Source organism: Brachyistius frenatus, unplaced genomic scaffold (assembly GCF_029030835.1).
Source record: "Brachyistius frenatus isolate BFR_SWC_R1_liver_20210118 unplaced genomic scaffold, ASM2903083v1 Contig_4, whole genome shotgun sequence".
In the NCBI taxonomy this organism is placed as follows: Eukaryota; Metazoa; Chordata; class Actinopteri; family Embiotocidae; genus Brachyistius; species Brachyistius frenatus.
In genome coordinates, this window is record NW_027210603.1 from 8583055 (window position 1) to 8603012 (window position 19958).

Sequence of the window (19958 nt, forward strand, 5' to 3'; positions counted from 1 at the left end):
TCAATATTTTTTTGTAATATGCTGGAATGTTGCTTTAAGCAGGTCTTTAGATGTTTTAAATGTTTTCAGTTTTTTCACATTTGTACTTTGTGATTAATAAATTTGAATATGAAAAAACTTTACTAATGGTCCACTTCCTTGATTTTGTTCACTGCTATTAGCTACAACTCATTGCCTTAAGCACCACTCTTGAGTTTAGTAGTTTATAGTGAGAGCAAAGGCATATTTTAATAATTAAGTGAATAAATTAATAAATACATTACATTATTAGAAATAATACATCCAGTATATACATAATATTGCAAAGTTATTATTAACTGATTGTATTCCAGTAATGGATGTTGCACGGAAGTTATAGTTGTTGGCAATTACAGTAACAGACACTTCTACTTACAAATAAACTGCAGTGTGTCATTAAGAAAAGCCTTATAAAAGTCTTATAAATGCCACATGTTTTTATCTTAATAAATTACTTACCAAGGAGCTATTTCTGTTCCGCCTGGTGTGAAACCCATATAAAACATAGATATACCAATATTTATGGAAAGCTATAAACTCACTGATAGTCACTGACCATATGGAAACAGCTGCTGCACACAAAGTTAGGAATGGTTGATGAACTGTCCATCGTTTTCCCCACAAGAAGGACATGGTGGATGCTGAAAAATATTTGTCTCCATTGCAGCTATAATTGAGAAGAGAGGCGGAGAGAGCATGCAGGAGAACAAGCAGGTTGTCAGGGGAGACTAAACGGAGATCGTTTGACTGCCTCACAAGGCCCAGAGCTGTCAGTCAACATCAGAAACAAACAGAGCTTCTGGGTTCCCGCTGGAAAGGCACTTTTTCTAGACAGTGAGCCACTGCGATTCTGATTTGCATTTTGGTGGAGTTTTGGACCTTGCGGAGACATTACTCGTAAATCAACACACGATTGTCTCACTAGTTTCTGCAGAAAGAATAGATGGGTGTATCATGTAATTTTACTGAGGGGGATGTGGAAAAGCTATAAATAATGTTACAGCAACATCCAACATGGCATAGTAATGGATGCTTTGCAGTATGAGATGTGCTGTATGTTCCCTACCTCACACAGTATAAAATGCTAAAAATGTGAGACTTTTGACTGATTATAGCAATGGTGTTTGGGGCCAAACAATGCTGCAGTCTGTAGTTTCTGTAACTTTCCATCATCTCTAATCACCACGTGTCTCAGTTGCATTATACTTCATACTTCTTTCCTTCCTTTCTAAATATTTTGTTAATGCAAAGCTATGCTTGGTATAATAAAATAGAGTAAACAAAACTTGCAGGCACTGTATCTGCTGTATTGATTTTGAGTGACTAATTTCTTTGTTTTTGAAGTTACTCTATGTACTCCGAGGCATATTGTGCTGTAATTATATTCTACCAGGACAATGATTTAAATTATACTCTGATAATTGCTTTGTGGGGGGAAACACGCCGCAGCCTGCATCTTCCATTTTCTATCTATCAACACTTTGATTGTAACCTAACACCTACAGCTATGCTCATCAAAATTATATTAATAAAATCCTACTGTAAGAGACTAATAAGACATGATGAGTTTTCCCTGCAACAACACTTTCAGTTTTTTAACATTTGCTATTAATCTGTGAACATCACATATATTACACAAATATACACTTCACACCTGGCTGAGCATACTGCATTGAAAAATGACACTTTGTGCTGAAATCATAGTTTAGAAAATATGAGGAAAGAAGATTTTATTGAACTTGCTCCTCAATAACAACATGTTTGTGTGTTTAAACCACAATAAAACCAGTGATTGTGGACAGATTCTAGCAAAATAAGAAACCAAATATTTAAGAAATGTAAAAAGCCTTACATCTATTTACCTAGTTTATAACATTCATATTTCTATTGCTGGTTTACAGTAGTTGCTCTGCAAACTTAAAGTCTAAATCAAACATAGTTATTTTAATGTACAAAAAGTAAATTAAATCATAGCTGATACAACATTACAGAAGAATTTCTAACATTATTCAATAGACGGTATATCAAGTCTAAACGCACTTTCTCAGCTTACATTTGAGTTGATAGACAAATTAGTATATATATTTCAGTGTACAACAGTCAACAGTGAAACTGTTTTACAAGAGAAAGAAAGATTGCAGTCTCTAACAGTTCTGCCAGAGAAACATGTCAAAAACAGATCTGATTTCAGCTTTTCCTTTGCTCACGCATACTGAGTCCGTGACAATGCTCATGCTGTGTTCATCAAAACAAGTACTAAAAGTAAAGCACAGCGACTACAAAGTCCAGGAAGCTAAACAAAGCTGCCATATTGTGTGTCAAATTGAGCAAGAGGTAAAAAGGCAGTATGCTAAACTAGCTATCTGAAAATGTCGGTTCACTGTTTGCTTCAGTCTGAGAGAACCGGAAAAAAGGAATCATGAAAAAAATAATAATAATAATTTGTTCACTTTTACACAAAGAAGCAAGTACGTATATTTGTGCTCCTGAAACAAACATGTCTCTGTTCTCTCCCACTGGTAAGAAGCTCTCACCACATGTAATAGCTGCGTGTGGTGTCCACCTGGCTGGGTTTGGTCTCGGATGAGCCCTCCTTCTCCTTCTCACTATCTGCCTCCCACAAATTGATGAGCGGAGGGTACAGCTCATTTAATGGTATCGATGAGGTTTTCTGCATATACTTCTTCAGGGAATGGTGATAGTTTTTCCTCTTCCACCTCTTAGCAATATACACCCCCAAAGAGGCCAGGCTGATGATTGCAAACATCGTTCCCATTACTGCTGCGAGTGCAGTGTTGGTCCCTTGATCTGATATTTCCACAGCAAAGGTTGCTTGCTTCGTGGTCACATTCACGCATGACTTTTGCATTTGTTGGTGGATGTTGGAGACGGTGAGGCACACCTCATACTCAGTTGCTGGTTGTAAATGCGTAAGGTTGTACTCGTGGACGTCCACAGGTACCCTGGCAGTGTAAGTAATATGTGGGTTGTCTATTTTCATGGTTGCGGAGGACCACTTGAGGTTAGAGGTCATTACATTTGAGTTTATTTTCCAGGAGACGAGGATCGAGTGAGATTCCGTCTGCTTGACGTAGATCTTCATAAGCTGCGTGTTGTCTAACAGAGTGCCGTTCACCCGTATGGCGGTCACTCTTGTGTCAGCTCCCTCTGAGTTTTGAGCCACACAGGTGTATCTGCCAGAGTCTTCCACTTGGATACGAGAAATTCTTAACGTCCCTTCAGTGTTGAGGCTGTACTTGTCAGACATGGTGTCCATCATTACCTTGTTCCCCATTGGCGTCACCCAATAGATTTCGGGCTCAGGCTGGGACATGGCTCTACAGTCCAAGTCCACGGTCATCCCAATGTCCAAATTGAGGTGGCTGGGGAAGGTATCATGAGAAATCATGGGTAAGCACTGGTTTGCTAAGTTATTCCACAACACCTCCCGCACATGAATACCCCTGACCTCTGTTGGAATGGCACAAAACATGGACAGGGGTTCCATAAAGCGGACTGTGGTTTTGTTGGAGCTCATCCACTGGATGACGCAGTCACAGCGTAAAGGATTGCTGTGTATGCTGATCTCACGCAAGTTGGGGAGAGAGTCCACTGTGGACTGATATAGAGCATTCAGAGCATTGTTGTTCAGCATTAGACTCTCCAAAGCTGGAACATCACGAAAGGCCTGACGGTTGATGTAAGAGAACTTGGGGTTGTTTGTAGCCTCCAACTTAGTGAGCTCTGGAAGGTTGTCCAAAGCATAACGGTCAATAGACACCAGCTCTCCCATGTTGTTTATACCCAGCTCCTTCAGTCGTAGCATGTTCTTGAAATCTCCTTCCTGGATCTTGTGCACTGGGTTTTTGTTCAAATCCAAGAACTTGAGGTTAGGCAATTTCTGCAGGGCTCTCTGAGGAACCCGGACCAGCTTATTGTCATAGAAAGAGAGGCTCTCAAGATTGTCAAGTCCCACTAAGGCATTTCCAGGGATGTCTGTCAAATCCATCCCAGCCAAAACCAGGCTTCTCAGGTTGCCCAGTGGCTTGAAATTAAAGTCAATTATTCCAACAACAGGGTTCTCCCCAATCATGAGGATCTCTAGATTGGGAGTAGATTCAAACCACTGGCTGTCGATGGTCTTGAGCTTGTTGGAGTTGAGGTGAAGCCTGAGCAGGTTATGGAGCCCAGAGAAGGCATTGGTGGAGATGTTTTTGATCTGATTGTGGTTGATGTAGAGTTCCTGCAGGTTACTGAGGTCCTGCAGACAGTAATCAGGCATTTCTGTGATCTGGTTCTCCTCCAGATGAAGCGTGGTGAGCTGGGACATATTGATAAGGCCAACATCTCGAATGCTACTGAAGTTGTTCTGGGACAAGTCCAGCTCAGTCAGGTTAAAGAGCTGTTCCAACTCTTCACTGGTCCTGGCTATGTAGTTGCTCTGTAAGAGAAGAACCTGAGTGTCACTGGAGAGGTTCCCCGGGATGCGTGTCAAGCGAAGGTCGTTGCAGTCCACAGTGACGGCTTCTCTGTAGGTGGACTGGGGGGTAAACCAGGGGCGGATCTCACACACACACAACTGGGGGCAGTCATTGCTCTGTACAAAAGATAGTCCTATTGATACCAGGACCAGGCCAGCAAACACCTGGCCCAGAAAAAGGCATTCTAACCTCCGTCTAGCCATGCTGGGGAGGGACAGGAGGAAGGTTAGATGACTTTGGAAGAGGGTGTTTTACAGTCATCAACCAGACTTTCCACGGATTATGTATTTCAGTCCATGAAATGCAATAGTAAGTAGTTGAAGCCAAGGGTAGAATTTACAGCAGGATCTTGGAGTCGCAGGATAACCTGGAAAAGAAAGGCAAAGCATATGTCACTGCATTTGTAGTTTTGAATGAGATGTCTCAACTATTATGAAAGAAATTAGGAACACAAATTCATGTCTCTTGCAAAATAAATTGTCATAGCTTGGGTGATCCCCTGACTTTTCACTTGCCACCCTCAAGTCAATTTTTTTGTCCATTATTTGGTTATAATTTGCTTAAAAATTCACATCAGCCTCAGCTTCATGATTAGAGCTATGCAAATCTCGCTATGATGATGGTGTACAAGGTAGACAGTACACCTGCTAAATATGAGTATTTAACTGATGGCACTGTGAGCATGTTAGCAGGCTGACATTAGCATTCTTCTCAAAGCATCAGTGTGTAAAGAAACACAAGCGTGGATGTTGATTTATTTCAGTCTCATTTTAACAATTACTGAATTATCACGTAATCGTTCATGTTTTGTAGATGTAGCAATTACACAAGACAGCAGATTGCCCAAGAACAACTGCTTCTCCACTATGCTTGTGAGACTGTGGAGAATATGTGCAGCATCAACAGTTTTGCGAAAATGCAAGTCCAGCTCATTACAGTGCAAGCACAAAACACTGCTCTACTTGGAGACATGTCAAATTCCATTGAGGGCTTTCATCTATCCAACAGGCCCATAAAGACTCGATCATTAGCTTCTGCGAACATCATTAAACACGATGACATATTATTACGTGCCATGCCTCAAAGAAAGACAAAAAAAATAAAAAAAAAAGATCCACGTCTTAATTTTTAATGCAACGTCTTCAGCATTCTGAATTTAGGGCAAACATGAAAAAAAGCAGGCCTAGGATTTTTTTTTTTCCAGGATGATTGGGTACAAAGGAAAGGGTGTCAAAACTTTGTACAGCATTCTTTAACTTTAAGAAGGCTTATGAATACAAATAGGGATTTGAGGAGAGGGTTGTGAGAGGATGATAAACCTCGATGTAGCCCGTGCTACACTTGTTTCAGGAAGAGGGAGCTCCTGAGAGGTGTAATGGGCATCTGCTAGCCCATATGGCCGTAACCCTTACTTCACTGACTTGGAAGATAAACCATTAATTCTGGCAGCTTTTTACTTAAAAGTAGTGCCACATTTTAAACCCCTTCCTGTGATTCATCAGAAATACAGTCAACACATTTCTATCTAGGCATGGCAATGCTGAAATAGCTCATCAAGGAATTAGATGGATTACAATGAAATATTGTACAAAAACACGACTAGTGACGTTGGTGATTCCATGACCTTTCCTCTAGCGTGACCATGAGGTTGATATTTTTAGTTTTGTAAAAATACAAAGATTCATAGAAATTGGTAAAGACATTCAATGTATGCAGACGATGAGTGCTGATCATCTTGGGGATCCCCTGGCATTTCATTTAGCTCACCCATGAGGTTGACATTTGCAGTTTTGTGTAAAGTTTTCCTTCTTGGTGGATTGCTATTAAATTTGATACAGATATTCATGTTCCCCTCGTGATGACAGTTACTAAATTTTGATCTCCTTCATCAGGTCATTTTGATTTGTTCCATACTAGGTTTATAACCAAATATCTGCAAAACCAATGACGTCCAAAACAATGCTTTTACATAAACTCATCCAGATATAATTTATCTTTTCAACCATACCCAATTGTTTATTACAAGATTATTCCTGCAACAAGTCGGTGCACTGACATTCTACAACAGCAATAAAGATTATCCAATAGCTCAATTGGGTTTATTTAGGAGGCACCCCATCCTCAGTGCAGTCATGCAGCAGCACCACAGTGCTTCCACCTTCTATATGGTCAACACCATCTTAAGCAGATAGTGCTTAAGAGGCTTTCAAACAAGACAGTTGAGTAATACATCTCAATGTAAACTGCCTGGCAACAGCACCAGGGAGACAGGAACACAACACTGCTCCTCCTATACCAGGGATTGCCTATGGGACAGGGCATAGCGTGGGTGAAACACGGATTGAACAGCATCTTGTTTTTAAACTAACGATTTCTGCGCCAGTTCAGATTAGCAGAGGGAGATACTGAAGGGGAGATTAGCTGGGGATAGAGTACTGGATTCAGCCCCAGAGGAGAGAAACAGGTCACTTAGCACTTTAATTAAAAGCAACATATCAGTGGAATCTAAGACTGCAGAGAGCACGAGCAGCATTAATGCATTGGTAATCTCATTACCAAAATAATGACTTAAGTGTTTGTTTTTTGTCAATGACTAAATGTTCTGTTACAAAACAATATTGAAAACAATTTGATATCATTACAATATTGGCAAAAATGTTATGGAGAAGCTAACACAGCATCTCAATAGTGACGTTTGTTCTGTTCATGCTACTGCACCATATGAGGCTATAAAAATGACCTTCATGGATAGTTTCTGGCATGGCTCTCCCAAAAAATTAAAACAGAACAGACAGATGTTTTTTTTTCCAAGATACCTTTTACAATTAACCAATGCAAAATAGTAAAATTAATGATTTAACAGAATTTAAGCTCATCCCTACATTGTTATTGAATCATAAAGCTCTCCATAAAAAAACATTATCATGGATTCGACATCAAACAAAATGTTTTGATGTGGTTACCATAACTGCAGAATGTCTACTACATACTGCAACAAAACGGCTTTAGAATATACCCTGCATGAAGATTATAGGGCAGATTTAGTAATATAGGGTAGTCTGCTCTCACACTCCTCCTCCTCTATTTACCACAAATGGGGTTAATCTTAGATTCTGCCCATTCGGTAAATGTTGACAGCTTTGTCTGTGCTCCCCTTTATGCAATGTAAGATTAAAAGTTTCTGATCCCATTTAATGCTGGACACACAAAACATGATACAGTTGTCAAAGTGAAAAGTGGGTTTGATGATTTTTTTTAAAACATTTTTTTTTTTATGCTATCTGATGTAACTATGAGCACTTAAAAGACTGAAGTCAGTGTCAACATCCTGCTGGTTGATTTAAAAAAATATTATTTTTTTTAAAAGTCGACTGGGACAACCTGACACAGGCTGCCCGGGTCTATTGTGAGCCCAGAGCCACAGGAAAGCTGAAAACACACAGCAGATGGAAGAAAGATCAACAACACAACAGCAAAGGCAGGAAGGCAGGAAACGGAAAAAGTCAGAGGTTTTAACTGTGACCAACTTTGAACCCGTGAACGGGATACTTGAAATAAATACTACACCTTCGGATACAAACTCTGTCATCTCAGTCATGGTTTTATTTGTACTTTGTAACATGGAGTGTTTGGTACGTGTTGCTTCAGTGCAGCTTTTATTTATCAGACAGTGGAGCATGTGCTGTAATACCAAACCTATAGAAATGGATCATAAATCTGAATAACTAAATTTCTAAACTTTCGGACAAGGTTTCACAATAATTTTCCTTTAGCCTGTCTTCTTTTTGGCAATATAATCTGCGTTCCAAATCACACACTTTCTCTTTTTACTTTACGTACTGCAGCTACCATTACAAAGTATGTACTATGTCATGCAGTATGCCTCCAATTGGGGACATACTACCTCATCATAAAAATGTGCTTTAAACTTGAACTCTCTTGGTCATATATGTCATGATCCGCAGGAAAAAGTATGCGATTTTGATCAAGCGCTACACTTAACGACTAGATTGCATTTCACATACTATGTAATGGGACATACTAAATATTTTTCTGGCATACTAAACAGTACGGTAGCACAGGTAGTCTTTGAGTTAAACCTGTCTTTGTTTCAGCATCCTCCATATCCAAACCATGTCTTCCATAACCTAATCATCACATATTTCACTAACATATTCATGCTTTAGAAAGGTTTCAATGCCAATGCTTATACGAGCAATAGGATTCTTGTCACAAATTCCTTCTTCCTGATACTGATTGATTTTTTTGTGCCAGGTTCTGCCAGTGATCATCAAAAATGGGTTAGACCATTAACACCAAATGAGTCTACACAGTTAGCACAGGTGATGATAATAATACTGGTCCTTGGAGTGATGACAGATGAACTTATTCGTGCCAATGAGGACCAGTCACTTTCCTTCTAAATTTCCGATCCTGGCAGTGGCCCTTTAATCATTCATTTCCTGTGGTTTGACAAAACACATTAAGCTCATCTCATGGTAGTGCAGAACTTTTTCATGGTGCCAAAAGAAATTAACTGAATGGGCATTTTAATTATCAGGGATGGGCGCAAACACGCACCTGCTATAACAGCTGCACGTTCTGAAGACCTATACTGTTTATGGAGGACTATTTATATACACAGCGCTTTGGTGATACACAATGATGCAACATTAATGAGAAAAAAAATGTAGGCATTTGTATATTAATTAACCTTTGTGAACAGCCCATGCAGTTTCTGTTTCACAATATCTGCCTGCAGCACAGCTCCTATTAGAGGCACTTTTATTGTTAAATGGATTTCTATTGTCCACAGCTACAGAAGAAAACAGAATATGATCACCAAGACCACAAGGCAAAGTACCACACTGGATACTCAAGCCCATTGTCAGTCACAAGATGCTACATGCCACAAATACACATTACTCTACCACAGACTGTGGACAAGAGACTTTCACGACATTGGCACCTAAATTTTTTGGCCCAGACAAATGTGGAGGTTCCTCGCCACTGGAGGACCAAATAAAGACTGAATGATATTTTCTATGAAAAATACATTTGAAAAACAATTAACAATCTACAGACTTGTTCCAACCTTTTTCTTCTTGTTATGTATTAAAATGAAACAAGGCCTACTTTTGACCCTTTGCTGCATATGTCTAGCAGTTGAGACTAGTTTAACTGAAACATTCTGATGTGAATTTATCAGGTTAATTGCTGGAAAATAAAAACAAAAAACAAAGATTAAGGGTGTAAATAGGCTATTGAATAACAACTTAGCTAATAACTTTAGTCAACAAGTTACATAGGATTTGGCAGCAACCACTACATACAAAATGCTGTCAGAAAAAAAGCGCAGAGATTCAGGTTCCAAAAATTACACTTTTATTTTTCATTTTTTGTTTTGTTTTAGGCTTTTACTCTCTGTCGTGAACTGATATGGTGCAAATATGTTTTTGAAAATGACAGTAACTCTACTCATCCAGGTTACCCCCCATCAATATATGTAGAACAATTTGTGATGAGTATACTTCCTAGTTCTGTGAGCCCACCTAATAATACTCATGGTTCAAGCGTGTCTGCAACCTGGTATCAGAGCATGTAATACAATTATCAGTCCACTAGAGGACACTGTGTCTGTGTCACGATTTGCCACATTTAGACAGTCATGTGTCTTAGGTTTAGGCATCAAAAACAATGTGGTTAGGTTTAGGTTTAGAAAAAGATCCTGGTTTTCATTCAAATAAGGCAATGTAAGTAACGTTTCGTAAATTACGCAAGTTAAATACGATACGTTATGGAAGCAACTCACTCAGGTTATTTACGTTGGTTTCCCAGGTGAAGGTCCTGTGTTTGTTCTGTCTAAGCACCCTCGGCCTTCTCCCTACACAGACTTTATAAGGATTTGTATGGGCTGGTTACATGCGTGCACATTTAATACTTATGCGAGGCAAAACATGACACTGACACAGTATCCACAAGTGGACTGATGGGTGTATTACACAGTTTGCTGTGATACCAGGCTGGTGTGTAATGGAAGATACCAAAAGTCATCATACATCTCCAAAAACTATATAAGGCCTCCTCCTGAACCATTCCAAGACCAATTTCTTAAATTCCTGTCTGAGTGTGAGGACACATTTCCTTGAATGTGCTAAAAGTTGAAAGTGACCGAACAAAATAAAAATATGATTTAAACTGGACAACAAGAGTCTGTATTAAGGTTCTCTTCAGGAGGCCTAAATGCATTGAACCTCCCGGTGGTCCAGATTTGCCTTTTAAGCTTTAGTTTATCCAGCTGCACACATAAGAAAATAGATAAAACAGAAATGAGGGAAAATAAATTGCAGGTGGAGCGGGTGAGATAAACAACCCCAGGGAGCCTATAAACACATCTTGCCACAAAACTGAACCAAATTGAGTTGACAAAAACACTCCTGAATTAGATGACAGAACCTGAGAGACAAGGAGGAATATATAATATGGCGAACACAATGGTACTGCGACAAGAGGGCTAAATGAAGAGAAAAATCAACCTAATATGTGAACAGTTACACCCTCCTTGGAGACTATTGTCATGTAAATTGCATTTTTTTTTTTTTTTTTTTTTTTTTTTTTTTTCCATAATGATGAGGGAATCAGGATTTTTGCCTTCAGTGCCCCTGATATTGGTTGCGCTCTCTCCATCTCTTCCCTCTGGGGACTTAATACAACACAATCCTCTTCCTCATAGGAGTCTCAAATGAACAGAAGTTAAAAAAATATATATATACAGTGAACCCTCGTTTTTCGCGGGGGTTATGTTCCAAATAGAAACCGTGATAGGCAAAATCCGTGAAGTAGTAACCTTTATTTTACAATTGAAATAGATAGAACTGGACATTAAATATATCTACGTTACATATAGTCGTAATGTGATTTCAATGCACGATGCAAATCCGTGAAGCAGCGAGACCGTGAAAGGTGAACCGCGTTATAGCGAGGGTTCACTGTATATAAATTTTTTATATATGCATGTAACAGATTCAATTTGTCTTGTAGAATCGGGGTATATGAATATGGTGTAATATAGGACAAGCCTTAAAAAAAAGATTTAAAAACTCAAGGGACTGTCTGGTAGAGGCTGAAAAAAAAAATACATCACTAAATAAAACAGTCTGATGAAGACACCACCATTGGAAGTGGTTTACTGGAGTTCTTCCGTATGAGCAAGTGTAAACGCACCAGTGGTTTCACACTAGATGACTCACTTTAGGGCTTCCCTGGCTGGAGACAACTGGGGCACTCCGTCATCAGCAACGCACACATTATTGATCACACAGCAGCTTCATTTCTGCACTTTCCTTCAGCCAAAACAGCTTAAGATTTCACCAGACACTTGTACGGAAATCTTTAACCTCTCTACAACCCAACTCATTGGATTTGTGGGAGACTGAATTATCCAGCTCTGTCTTAGAGGAATAACTATGGTCAGAAGAACAGAAACCAATGCAAATGTACACAGGATTGTAATTGGATATGATTCTAAAAAAGAAAATACTACAACTCAACAAAATCTAAAGGTGTGCTTTCATGCCTACTTAGTTTAGTTTGAAATAAAACATCAGGTGTGACATGAGCCTCGAACCAAGATCTGGACCAAATAAACCAACATTTTGGTCCAACCAAAAGAGGAGCAAACTGAACCATGGTTTGGTTTGTTTGCATTGTAAAAACACTTTTTTGATGGTTCAGACTTTTGGAACAATTACAGAAAGTTGAGGCAGTTTATTGTTGCCCACTAAACAAGGAGACAAAGTATTTGACAAGGACAAAGAGATGCAGTCCACGCAGATGATGACCACAGGACGTCATGCATGGTTCTTCAGTGCACTCGCAAAATTGTGTAGTTGCAATGTGAAACTAACACTAACCGGAAACAAATGCATACAATTTACCAAAAAAAACATGAACCTTTGTAAGATCTGGACTGTGAGGTGTAAAACAAGCCTTAAGTTACTCTCACCAAAGCTATAACTCTGAAAACCAAAAGCCTCTCCGTTGTGATCATTTATATCAGTATTAGCTAAATATTTTTAGTGTTGGACTGTTGGTTGGTTAAAACGAGACATCTTGTGACGTCCCGTTTGGTGATTTAAAAAACAAAAATAAAAAGCAGTAGAGTGTTTGCACCATGTTTGATGGTGCGGACTGAAACTCCCCCAAAAACTGTTTTTTAACTAAAAAACAGGTGAACACTGCTTAATGATATGTTCTGTGCCTCTGGAGGAAGCTTGATGATGTCATAAGCAGCCCAGGTGTCAACACTGTCAATTTGCATTATGGAAAATAAAGCATCTAGTAGTTTTGGTGCTTGACTGATGATAAACTGAAAGTAAAATCAAATGTCGGTTTTGATTGTTCTTTTTTCAAAATCTGTCTCTCCAATATAAGAATCTGCTAACTGAATGGGGCCCTTTTTTTTTTTTTTACAAATACACCTTTGTGAAGTTGCATTATAATCATTTGTCAGATGCTCTTTTACAAATTAATTTACATTAGGTGAGTAATTTTCAAGCTTCACGCTTTTTACTACAACTCAAATGAAACCAGCCTCCATCTTTTCTGTAACTATTAAATTGGCCAATCTGCCTAATTGACAGTTCACACTCTACTTGAGGCCTTAGTGAGTTACCAAACCTGCTCATGATCTGAAAATGTAAATATGACCCGATTGATATGTCCGTTAAGAATGTGCTGCAAGCAGCTGGAGCTCATAGCTTTGCTCTGCCTGGCCCTTTGAATGGGTTTAAAGGACTGTGTAAAACATCTCTGCGCGCACGCGCACACGCGCACACACACACACACACACACACACACACACACACACACACACACACACACACACACACACACACACACACACACACACACACACACACACACGGTTCCCCAGAGCAGCACAGGTGTGTCAGCCTGAGCTCCACAGTACACTGAGCGCTGATGTCTTCCTTTCTTCTTTTTCTTACTTCATACACACTTGCCATGACAAACATCCAAACTCTTAAGGGCTCGATCCTTCCCACTTTACTGAGTGCAGCACAGACACTGATGTCTAAGCTGAACTGTCTGTGGAGCACACAGAGGACAAAGGGTTAACGCCTCAGCCCTTCTTATAGGAATAATGCAGGCTTAAGCTGAGAAACCCACCCCCCTCCCCGTGCCCCCTCTTCACCCTGTTTATACCCCCAGGACCTCAGTCTTGGTGGAGGGTTGGGTTGGGGGTGGGGGTGAGGTTGAAGCCTTCTGCTTTCTACCCCCTCCCATTTACTCCGCTGTCTCCTAACAACCCCACCCACGCACACGAGACACCTGCAACACACAGGAGGTCTTTGTCACTAAAGTACTGGATTCTCATAATCAAGATAAAAAAAAAAAAACAGACATGGTGACATGGTGACACACACGTGATGTATGTGTCACCATGTTTGTGTGGAGTATAGACTGTGTGTGTGTGTGTGTGTGTGTGTGTGTGTGTGTGTGTGTGTGTGTGTACTGTGGCCATTTAAGGCCAAGTACCCCCTTGAGGAGAAAAAAAAATCAATCAGGTGATCCTGCCCTTACTGATTGGGTTAGAAATCTGCTCTGTGAGAAAGCATCAAGAAAGGAAGTTCACAAGACTCCGTCTCCAATCTCGATAAAAATCTTTATACACAATATGTAATGTAATAAATGCTAGTTAGTGTACAACTGACCAGGCATCAGTGTGAGACATTACACTGTTAAATCACTTTTATTTGAACCACAGCTCCACGTGAGGAAATATGCCTCTCTACACGTTTAAAAGAAGGTCCTAAAGAGAGTCCAAAACCATTTAGAACAAGCCTCTTTAACCTCTCTACAGTCGGTCCCCCTCTGCCTAAAGTTGAGGGATGCAAGTCAGAAGCAGTCTCCGTCACAAAAGCGCAACAGCTGCAGCGACAGAAGCAGCGTTTGTGAGCCACAATAGACCCCCTGCTAATGCAACCCCATTCTCACCGCAGCATCTTTTAGCGGAGGGCCCTGTCTTTATCCCCTGAAGAAGACTCCGCGACTTTTTGCTCAGAACAGAGGAATCGAGACATCTGCCGACATACTTTAACATTAATATGCAAATCACATCTCCACAGCGCCGCGCGCACGTAGCTCCCGCTGGCAGGGCAAGTACCGCAACGAGATCAAAGTTTGGTTTCTGTGGAATATCATTTGACGCATTGTAATATCATAGGTTATATTGTGAGGTTAAATGTTCAGTTATGGATTCAAATCAGACTGCAAACCTGAACTGATCGGCTGAAACCAGACTGCATGTTTATATATATATATACACAAAATATATATATACAAATGTATTATGCCCTTGAGCGTGTTTGCATCCTAAATATATCTCAACTCATTGCATCGCCCTTGCAGGGACATGTTGTGTATGGAAAATATATATATATAGCTACTCGATTTAACACATAAAAACAACAACACTAATTTGCAGCTGTGATGTCTATTTAAATTTTGTTGTAACAGAAATTAAGAAAAAAACTACAGCAGTGCAAACCCTATCTTTCCTTTCCTGAGGGGTCTCACCTTGTTGGCATTCCAGTCCGATGTTTCCAAGCGCACAGGTCCTTCATCCAGATATACGCGTCAGCACACAGCAATAAACAGGATAAATGCTACGGTGCCAAGTGAACGGGCTCATCAAACAGCGTAATAACACATATTCCTGTGTCCTGGTGGCTTCAGCTGGCGGCTGTTTACCGCGATTTGTCGCTATCCGATCAGTCCCAGGGCGCCTCGGAGAGAGGCATGGTGCGGTCTGCAGAGAGATCTCCAACGTGCTGCAACCTCACAACACGACTGGTTTGTCGCCGCGATATTCCTCCGCTCTGCCGCTATCACTACCGCCGCCTGCTCCTCCTCCTACGGATGGAGAAGAAAAATGTTAAAAACACCTGGCGCTGTCCAGACCAGTCAGCTGATTCCCCAGCAGGCTATTGGCTGAGAGCGCCTGTCTGTCACCGCCGGCCAAAGCAAAGCAGAGCACCATCTGCTCCGGGCTTGTTGTGATGAGAACAAAGGCAGTAGGGGGCGGCGGGGTGGCGGGGCATGGGGCTAAGGGGTGTGTGGGTGTGGGGTGGTACATGGCATTACTGCTGGAAAGAAGAAGAAGAAGAAAAAAAAAACTGTGTCTACTCCTGTATGCACAAACCTTGAGGACAATATACCAGTGTCTTACAGAGAAGGAAGACTTATTCTGTCTGAATATTCATCTCATTACTGTTATTTTTCTTTTCGTCATCACAGAAGTTGCAGCTTTTAATGAGTAAAAAACTACTTCGCTTCCTCAAATTTCTACATTTGAAACATAGGACCGTAATGTTGACTGTTGCAAAACAGACTTGTTCAAAAGCAGCAGCTGCTCCTTTGTAAAAAAAAAAAAAAAAAAAAAAAGCCCAGACGTCTCCAAAGAGCTACATCGGACTTTAACTGCACATGCACACCCCAAAATCCTAATATGCATCTACATGGGTTTGATCACTCCTTAACAAGCAGCAGCCTCACTAGTGGTTCACTTATTACAAAGTCATGCTGTGCAACCAAACACTGTTCCAACCCGGCCAACTTAGTGGACTACTTACTTTCTGAATGACTTTAACCCAAACCATGATCTTTTCCTCTCCCTTACTAATTAGTTTTTGTACCTAACCCTAATCAAAGTGCGACTGAGTCACATTTAACCAAATCTTTGATCTTTTCCAAAACGTAACCACATAGTTTTTGTCACCTAAACCACATGCATGTACTTTTCACGCCTAGGTAACGCAAAACGTGACACTGACACGGTATCATCTATTGGGCTGACGGGTGTATTACACACTTTGTTGTGATATTGGGTTAAAATATGTCAGGTTGGATTATGGGGAAATGTGTGTACAATGCTAAAACCCCCAGAATATTTCCATTTTGTGGATTGAAGCCATAACATCTTGAGTCAACAACTCTGAAAACATAATAAAGCCTCAGTAAAGAGATAATATACAGCATATGAGTCATATTGTCACTGTAAAGGAGCATTTAAACAAATATTTTTTGTGACAAAACCAGGATGCTAAAAACTGTGAAATTGAACAACAATAAATGAAACGTCCCAACTTTGGCAATATTGTGGTAGTTTTTCCTTTATGACTGCCCCTCATGAAAATGACTTGCTCCTCTTTAGAGCTTTACAAAGCTCCATTTTTACAGAAATGCTACCTAGTGATTAGAGGGCTAGTGCTCGATGAAATGTACTGCAATGGAGAATTGGTCAAATCTCAATGTAATTCAAATCAATTCAAATCAAAGGGGCATTATTTTCAAGAATGCTTCAAAAACAATGTCGCCAAAGCAAAGTTTGTCCAATTATTTGGACACTACACAATAACGGTGATAAGAACATTAACACAACATTAAGGTTGATGAATGATGTATGATGGACTTTGTAGTTTGGCTTTCTTGAAGAAATTGTATTTACTTGATTCCTGTTGTTCTGGGTTTTTTGTACCCTCATGGTTGAAATGCACTTATTGTAAGTCGCTTTGGATAAAAGCGTCAGCTAAATGAAATGTAATGTATATTTTTATATATATACATCTGTGTGTGTGTGTGTGTGTGTGTGTGTGTGTGTGTGTGTGTGTGTGTGTGTGTGTGTGTGTGTGTGTGTGTGTGTGTGTGTGTGTGTGTGTGTGTGTGTGTGTGTGAGATTACATATATATACTGTGAGTGTCATAGGTCATTGACGGTCCCACAGGTTATGGCACGTTGATACATAATGAGCAGCAATACCCTATCTCCTTCTCCCAGGAGTATCTTTTATTTTGAGAGGTCATGAAGCTCTTTGAAATCTTAAGAACAGAGTTGAACTCATTAAAGGAAACAATCTTTATTGCACTGAATGTTTAATGTTATAGGATGAAATGGATCTCTGTTTCAGCTTCATGTCAAACAGTGACCACACATTTTGTTTTGTTGGCGTGATGTTTTATTTCTTCTTCTTTCAATTTTTTTATTTGTACTCACTGAAGCTGTGCTTGGTTAGGATCTGTGTCTGCTGTCTATCTCTCACAGTAAAGAGATATTCTGCCAATTCATACCGTCTAACATTCTGACTTTCTAATAGACTTTGGCTTGAAGTTTCTTCTTTCCAGTGTTTTGAATAAGTATCTTACTTATTTTTGTGTTTGGAGGGCTCTGGGTTGGAGGAATTAAGGTGATTTCAGTGCCCTATTTGGAATGTTCACTATCAGCAGATATCTGCCACATTCTGCTCTACATGCTTTTGTTTGTATTTTTCTGTGAACATGTAACATGTCTCTGCAGAATACTGTTTGTAAAGATTTTGTTGGATGTTTGTCCCAACAGGTATCGCTATGACGGATGACACTTTACATTTTAGACCAGAATTTAATTGGACTTTAAAAGTTATTAAATATGATCTAAATTGCATTTAAAGCTCTTCTGGGTTTTTCTTGTGGCACATTCACTGCCATGTTTAAACTTCCTGACGCTGATGGGATTAAACCTATAAGGTAGAAAACTCATTCCATGTTTAAGGGTGTGATTATTAGTGGCAAACTGGTATAATATCACCAAATATTACCTCATTGGCAAGTTACGTATTAATTGCTGTTATATGAACACACAAGCAGAATATGCACAGGCCATTAGAATAAGTAGTATCATGCTATGACCTTTAAATATAAACCCAGCTGAATGCAGGATCGCATTAAAAGGACGCTGAGGCTGGAAAGTACCCCTGGCTCCATTTGTGCAACCGTGTATGATGAAGCATTAGCGTAATTTGAAGGATCCATTTGCTCACGCTTGTGGCGAGACAAAGAGATTATGAAGCCACTGTTGCCGTTACGTGCAGAAGCTGAATGTGATGCGACTGCTCCCGCTCAGGCCTGTTGCCGCGTCCAAAAGTGCATGGCAACTGCAGCAAAGCAAAAATGACATGTGTGTGTGTGTGGGTGGGGCGGGGGGTGGGGGGGTGGGTGGGGTTTGAAGTGGAGGCCCTAAATGAATAATTGCACTTTTGTACACGGCCTCAAAAACCTAATCCCCCTCAAATCCATCCAAACATCATCATGAACTAGGGTGAATTATCCTCTGAAACCTGTGTTGTGTCTTTTTGTGGTGACAAACACATCTTTCCTGGTGAATGCTCGCTTTTAGTAGTTGGAGAAGTCCTTATTGGGAAGCGGTGCGCACTCTCCTCTAGAATCAATTTGCTCCATGAGTGTCCTTCACTTTGAAGCACCGCCATCCTTAATGCACTGCTTCACATGAGAGAACCGTGTGCTCTTGAAATCATGGGAGCAGGAGGCAACTAAAAACACTCATGGCAGGCACTAATTTCACACATATTCTAGATGTGAGACATAACAAAATACCTCGGAACATTCTTTCATCTGTACCACCATGTGCTCGTCATTCTTGTTGCATGACGCATTAGCATGCCACGCAGGTAGACAAAATCTATTTGATTTTGAAACATTTTCAGCGGTCTGCTGGCACTTATAACGTTTGGCAGGGTGAGCAGGAGCGTCTGTCTTCAAAGCCACCCTGGGTGAAGTGAAGAGAAAGGTGGGTGGGTCGAAGGCAGGCAGGGAGAAAAGCTCTTATCTGCACACCTCCTCCAGTTCTCATCCACAGATAGATGAAGACAGATCGGCTGCCCTGGCTGTCATAGTGGATACAAGCTGGGCAACCCCCCCCCACACACACACACACCAATTTATGCAGTGCATCAGGTTGTTGGCAAGTTGGATGTTATATCTGTTTCTACTGTGCAGAGATGACAGCAGGTTTATGTTTAATGTATTGTCCCACTTAAATTAATGCAGGAAGTTGCAAAGGTCATAAAGGAGACCTTTGAAGTATGTTAGCTGAAGTCATCAAAGCTTTAATAAACATTTGTGCTGCTAGTGTCATCTGGTAAGCGTTCTGTTTGAAAGGTTGTCAGGTCAAGAGAGGCCACAACCTTGCACTTTTGAATGTCTCGTCAATGTATCGTCATCATTACAAACAAACTCTGAAGCCTAAAACATCCATCTTTCCGTTACATCCATTTTTTTTTTTTTACGCTTTTCTAGGCTCAGGTCGCAGTGGCAGCAGGTTGAGCAGATTAGCCCTGATGTCCCTCGCCTCAGTAACATTTTCCAGCTCCTCCTGGGAGATCCCAATGTGTTCCCAGGGTACATGAGATGTATACTCCTTCCGGAGTGTTCTGGGTCTATACCTTGGGGTCTCCTACTAGTTGGACATGCCTGGAAAAGCAACAATTGAAGGCGCCCAGGAGGCATCCTCATCAAATGCCCGGACAACCTCAACTGGCTCCAGAGCAGAGACTTTTCTCCAAGCCTCCGATGTCAGAGCTTCTTACCTTGGGGCTGAGCCTGG

General features: G+C 40.5%; 1 protein-coding gene across 1 annotated transcript; it reads right to left on the reverse strand.

Annotated features, from left to right (window-relative positions):
• Positions 1-1731: 1731 nt before the first annotated feature.
• On the reverse strand, positions 1732-15492 carry lrrn1 (leucine rich repeat neuronal 1). Its single transcript, XM_069714349.1, has 2 exons — positions 15099-15492; positions 1732-4866 (listed from the first exon to the last, which is right to left on the reverse strand). Exon 2 carries the CDS (start codon positions 4700-4702, stop codon positions 2549-2551), a length of 2154 nt encoding a protein of 717 aa, XP_069570450.1. The 5' UTR covers positions 4703-4866; positions 15099-15492; the 3' UTR covers positions 1732-2548.
• Between the last annotated feature and the right edge of the window lie 4466 nt (positions 15493-19958).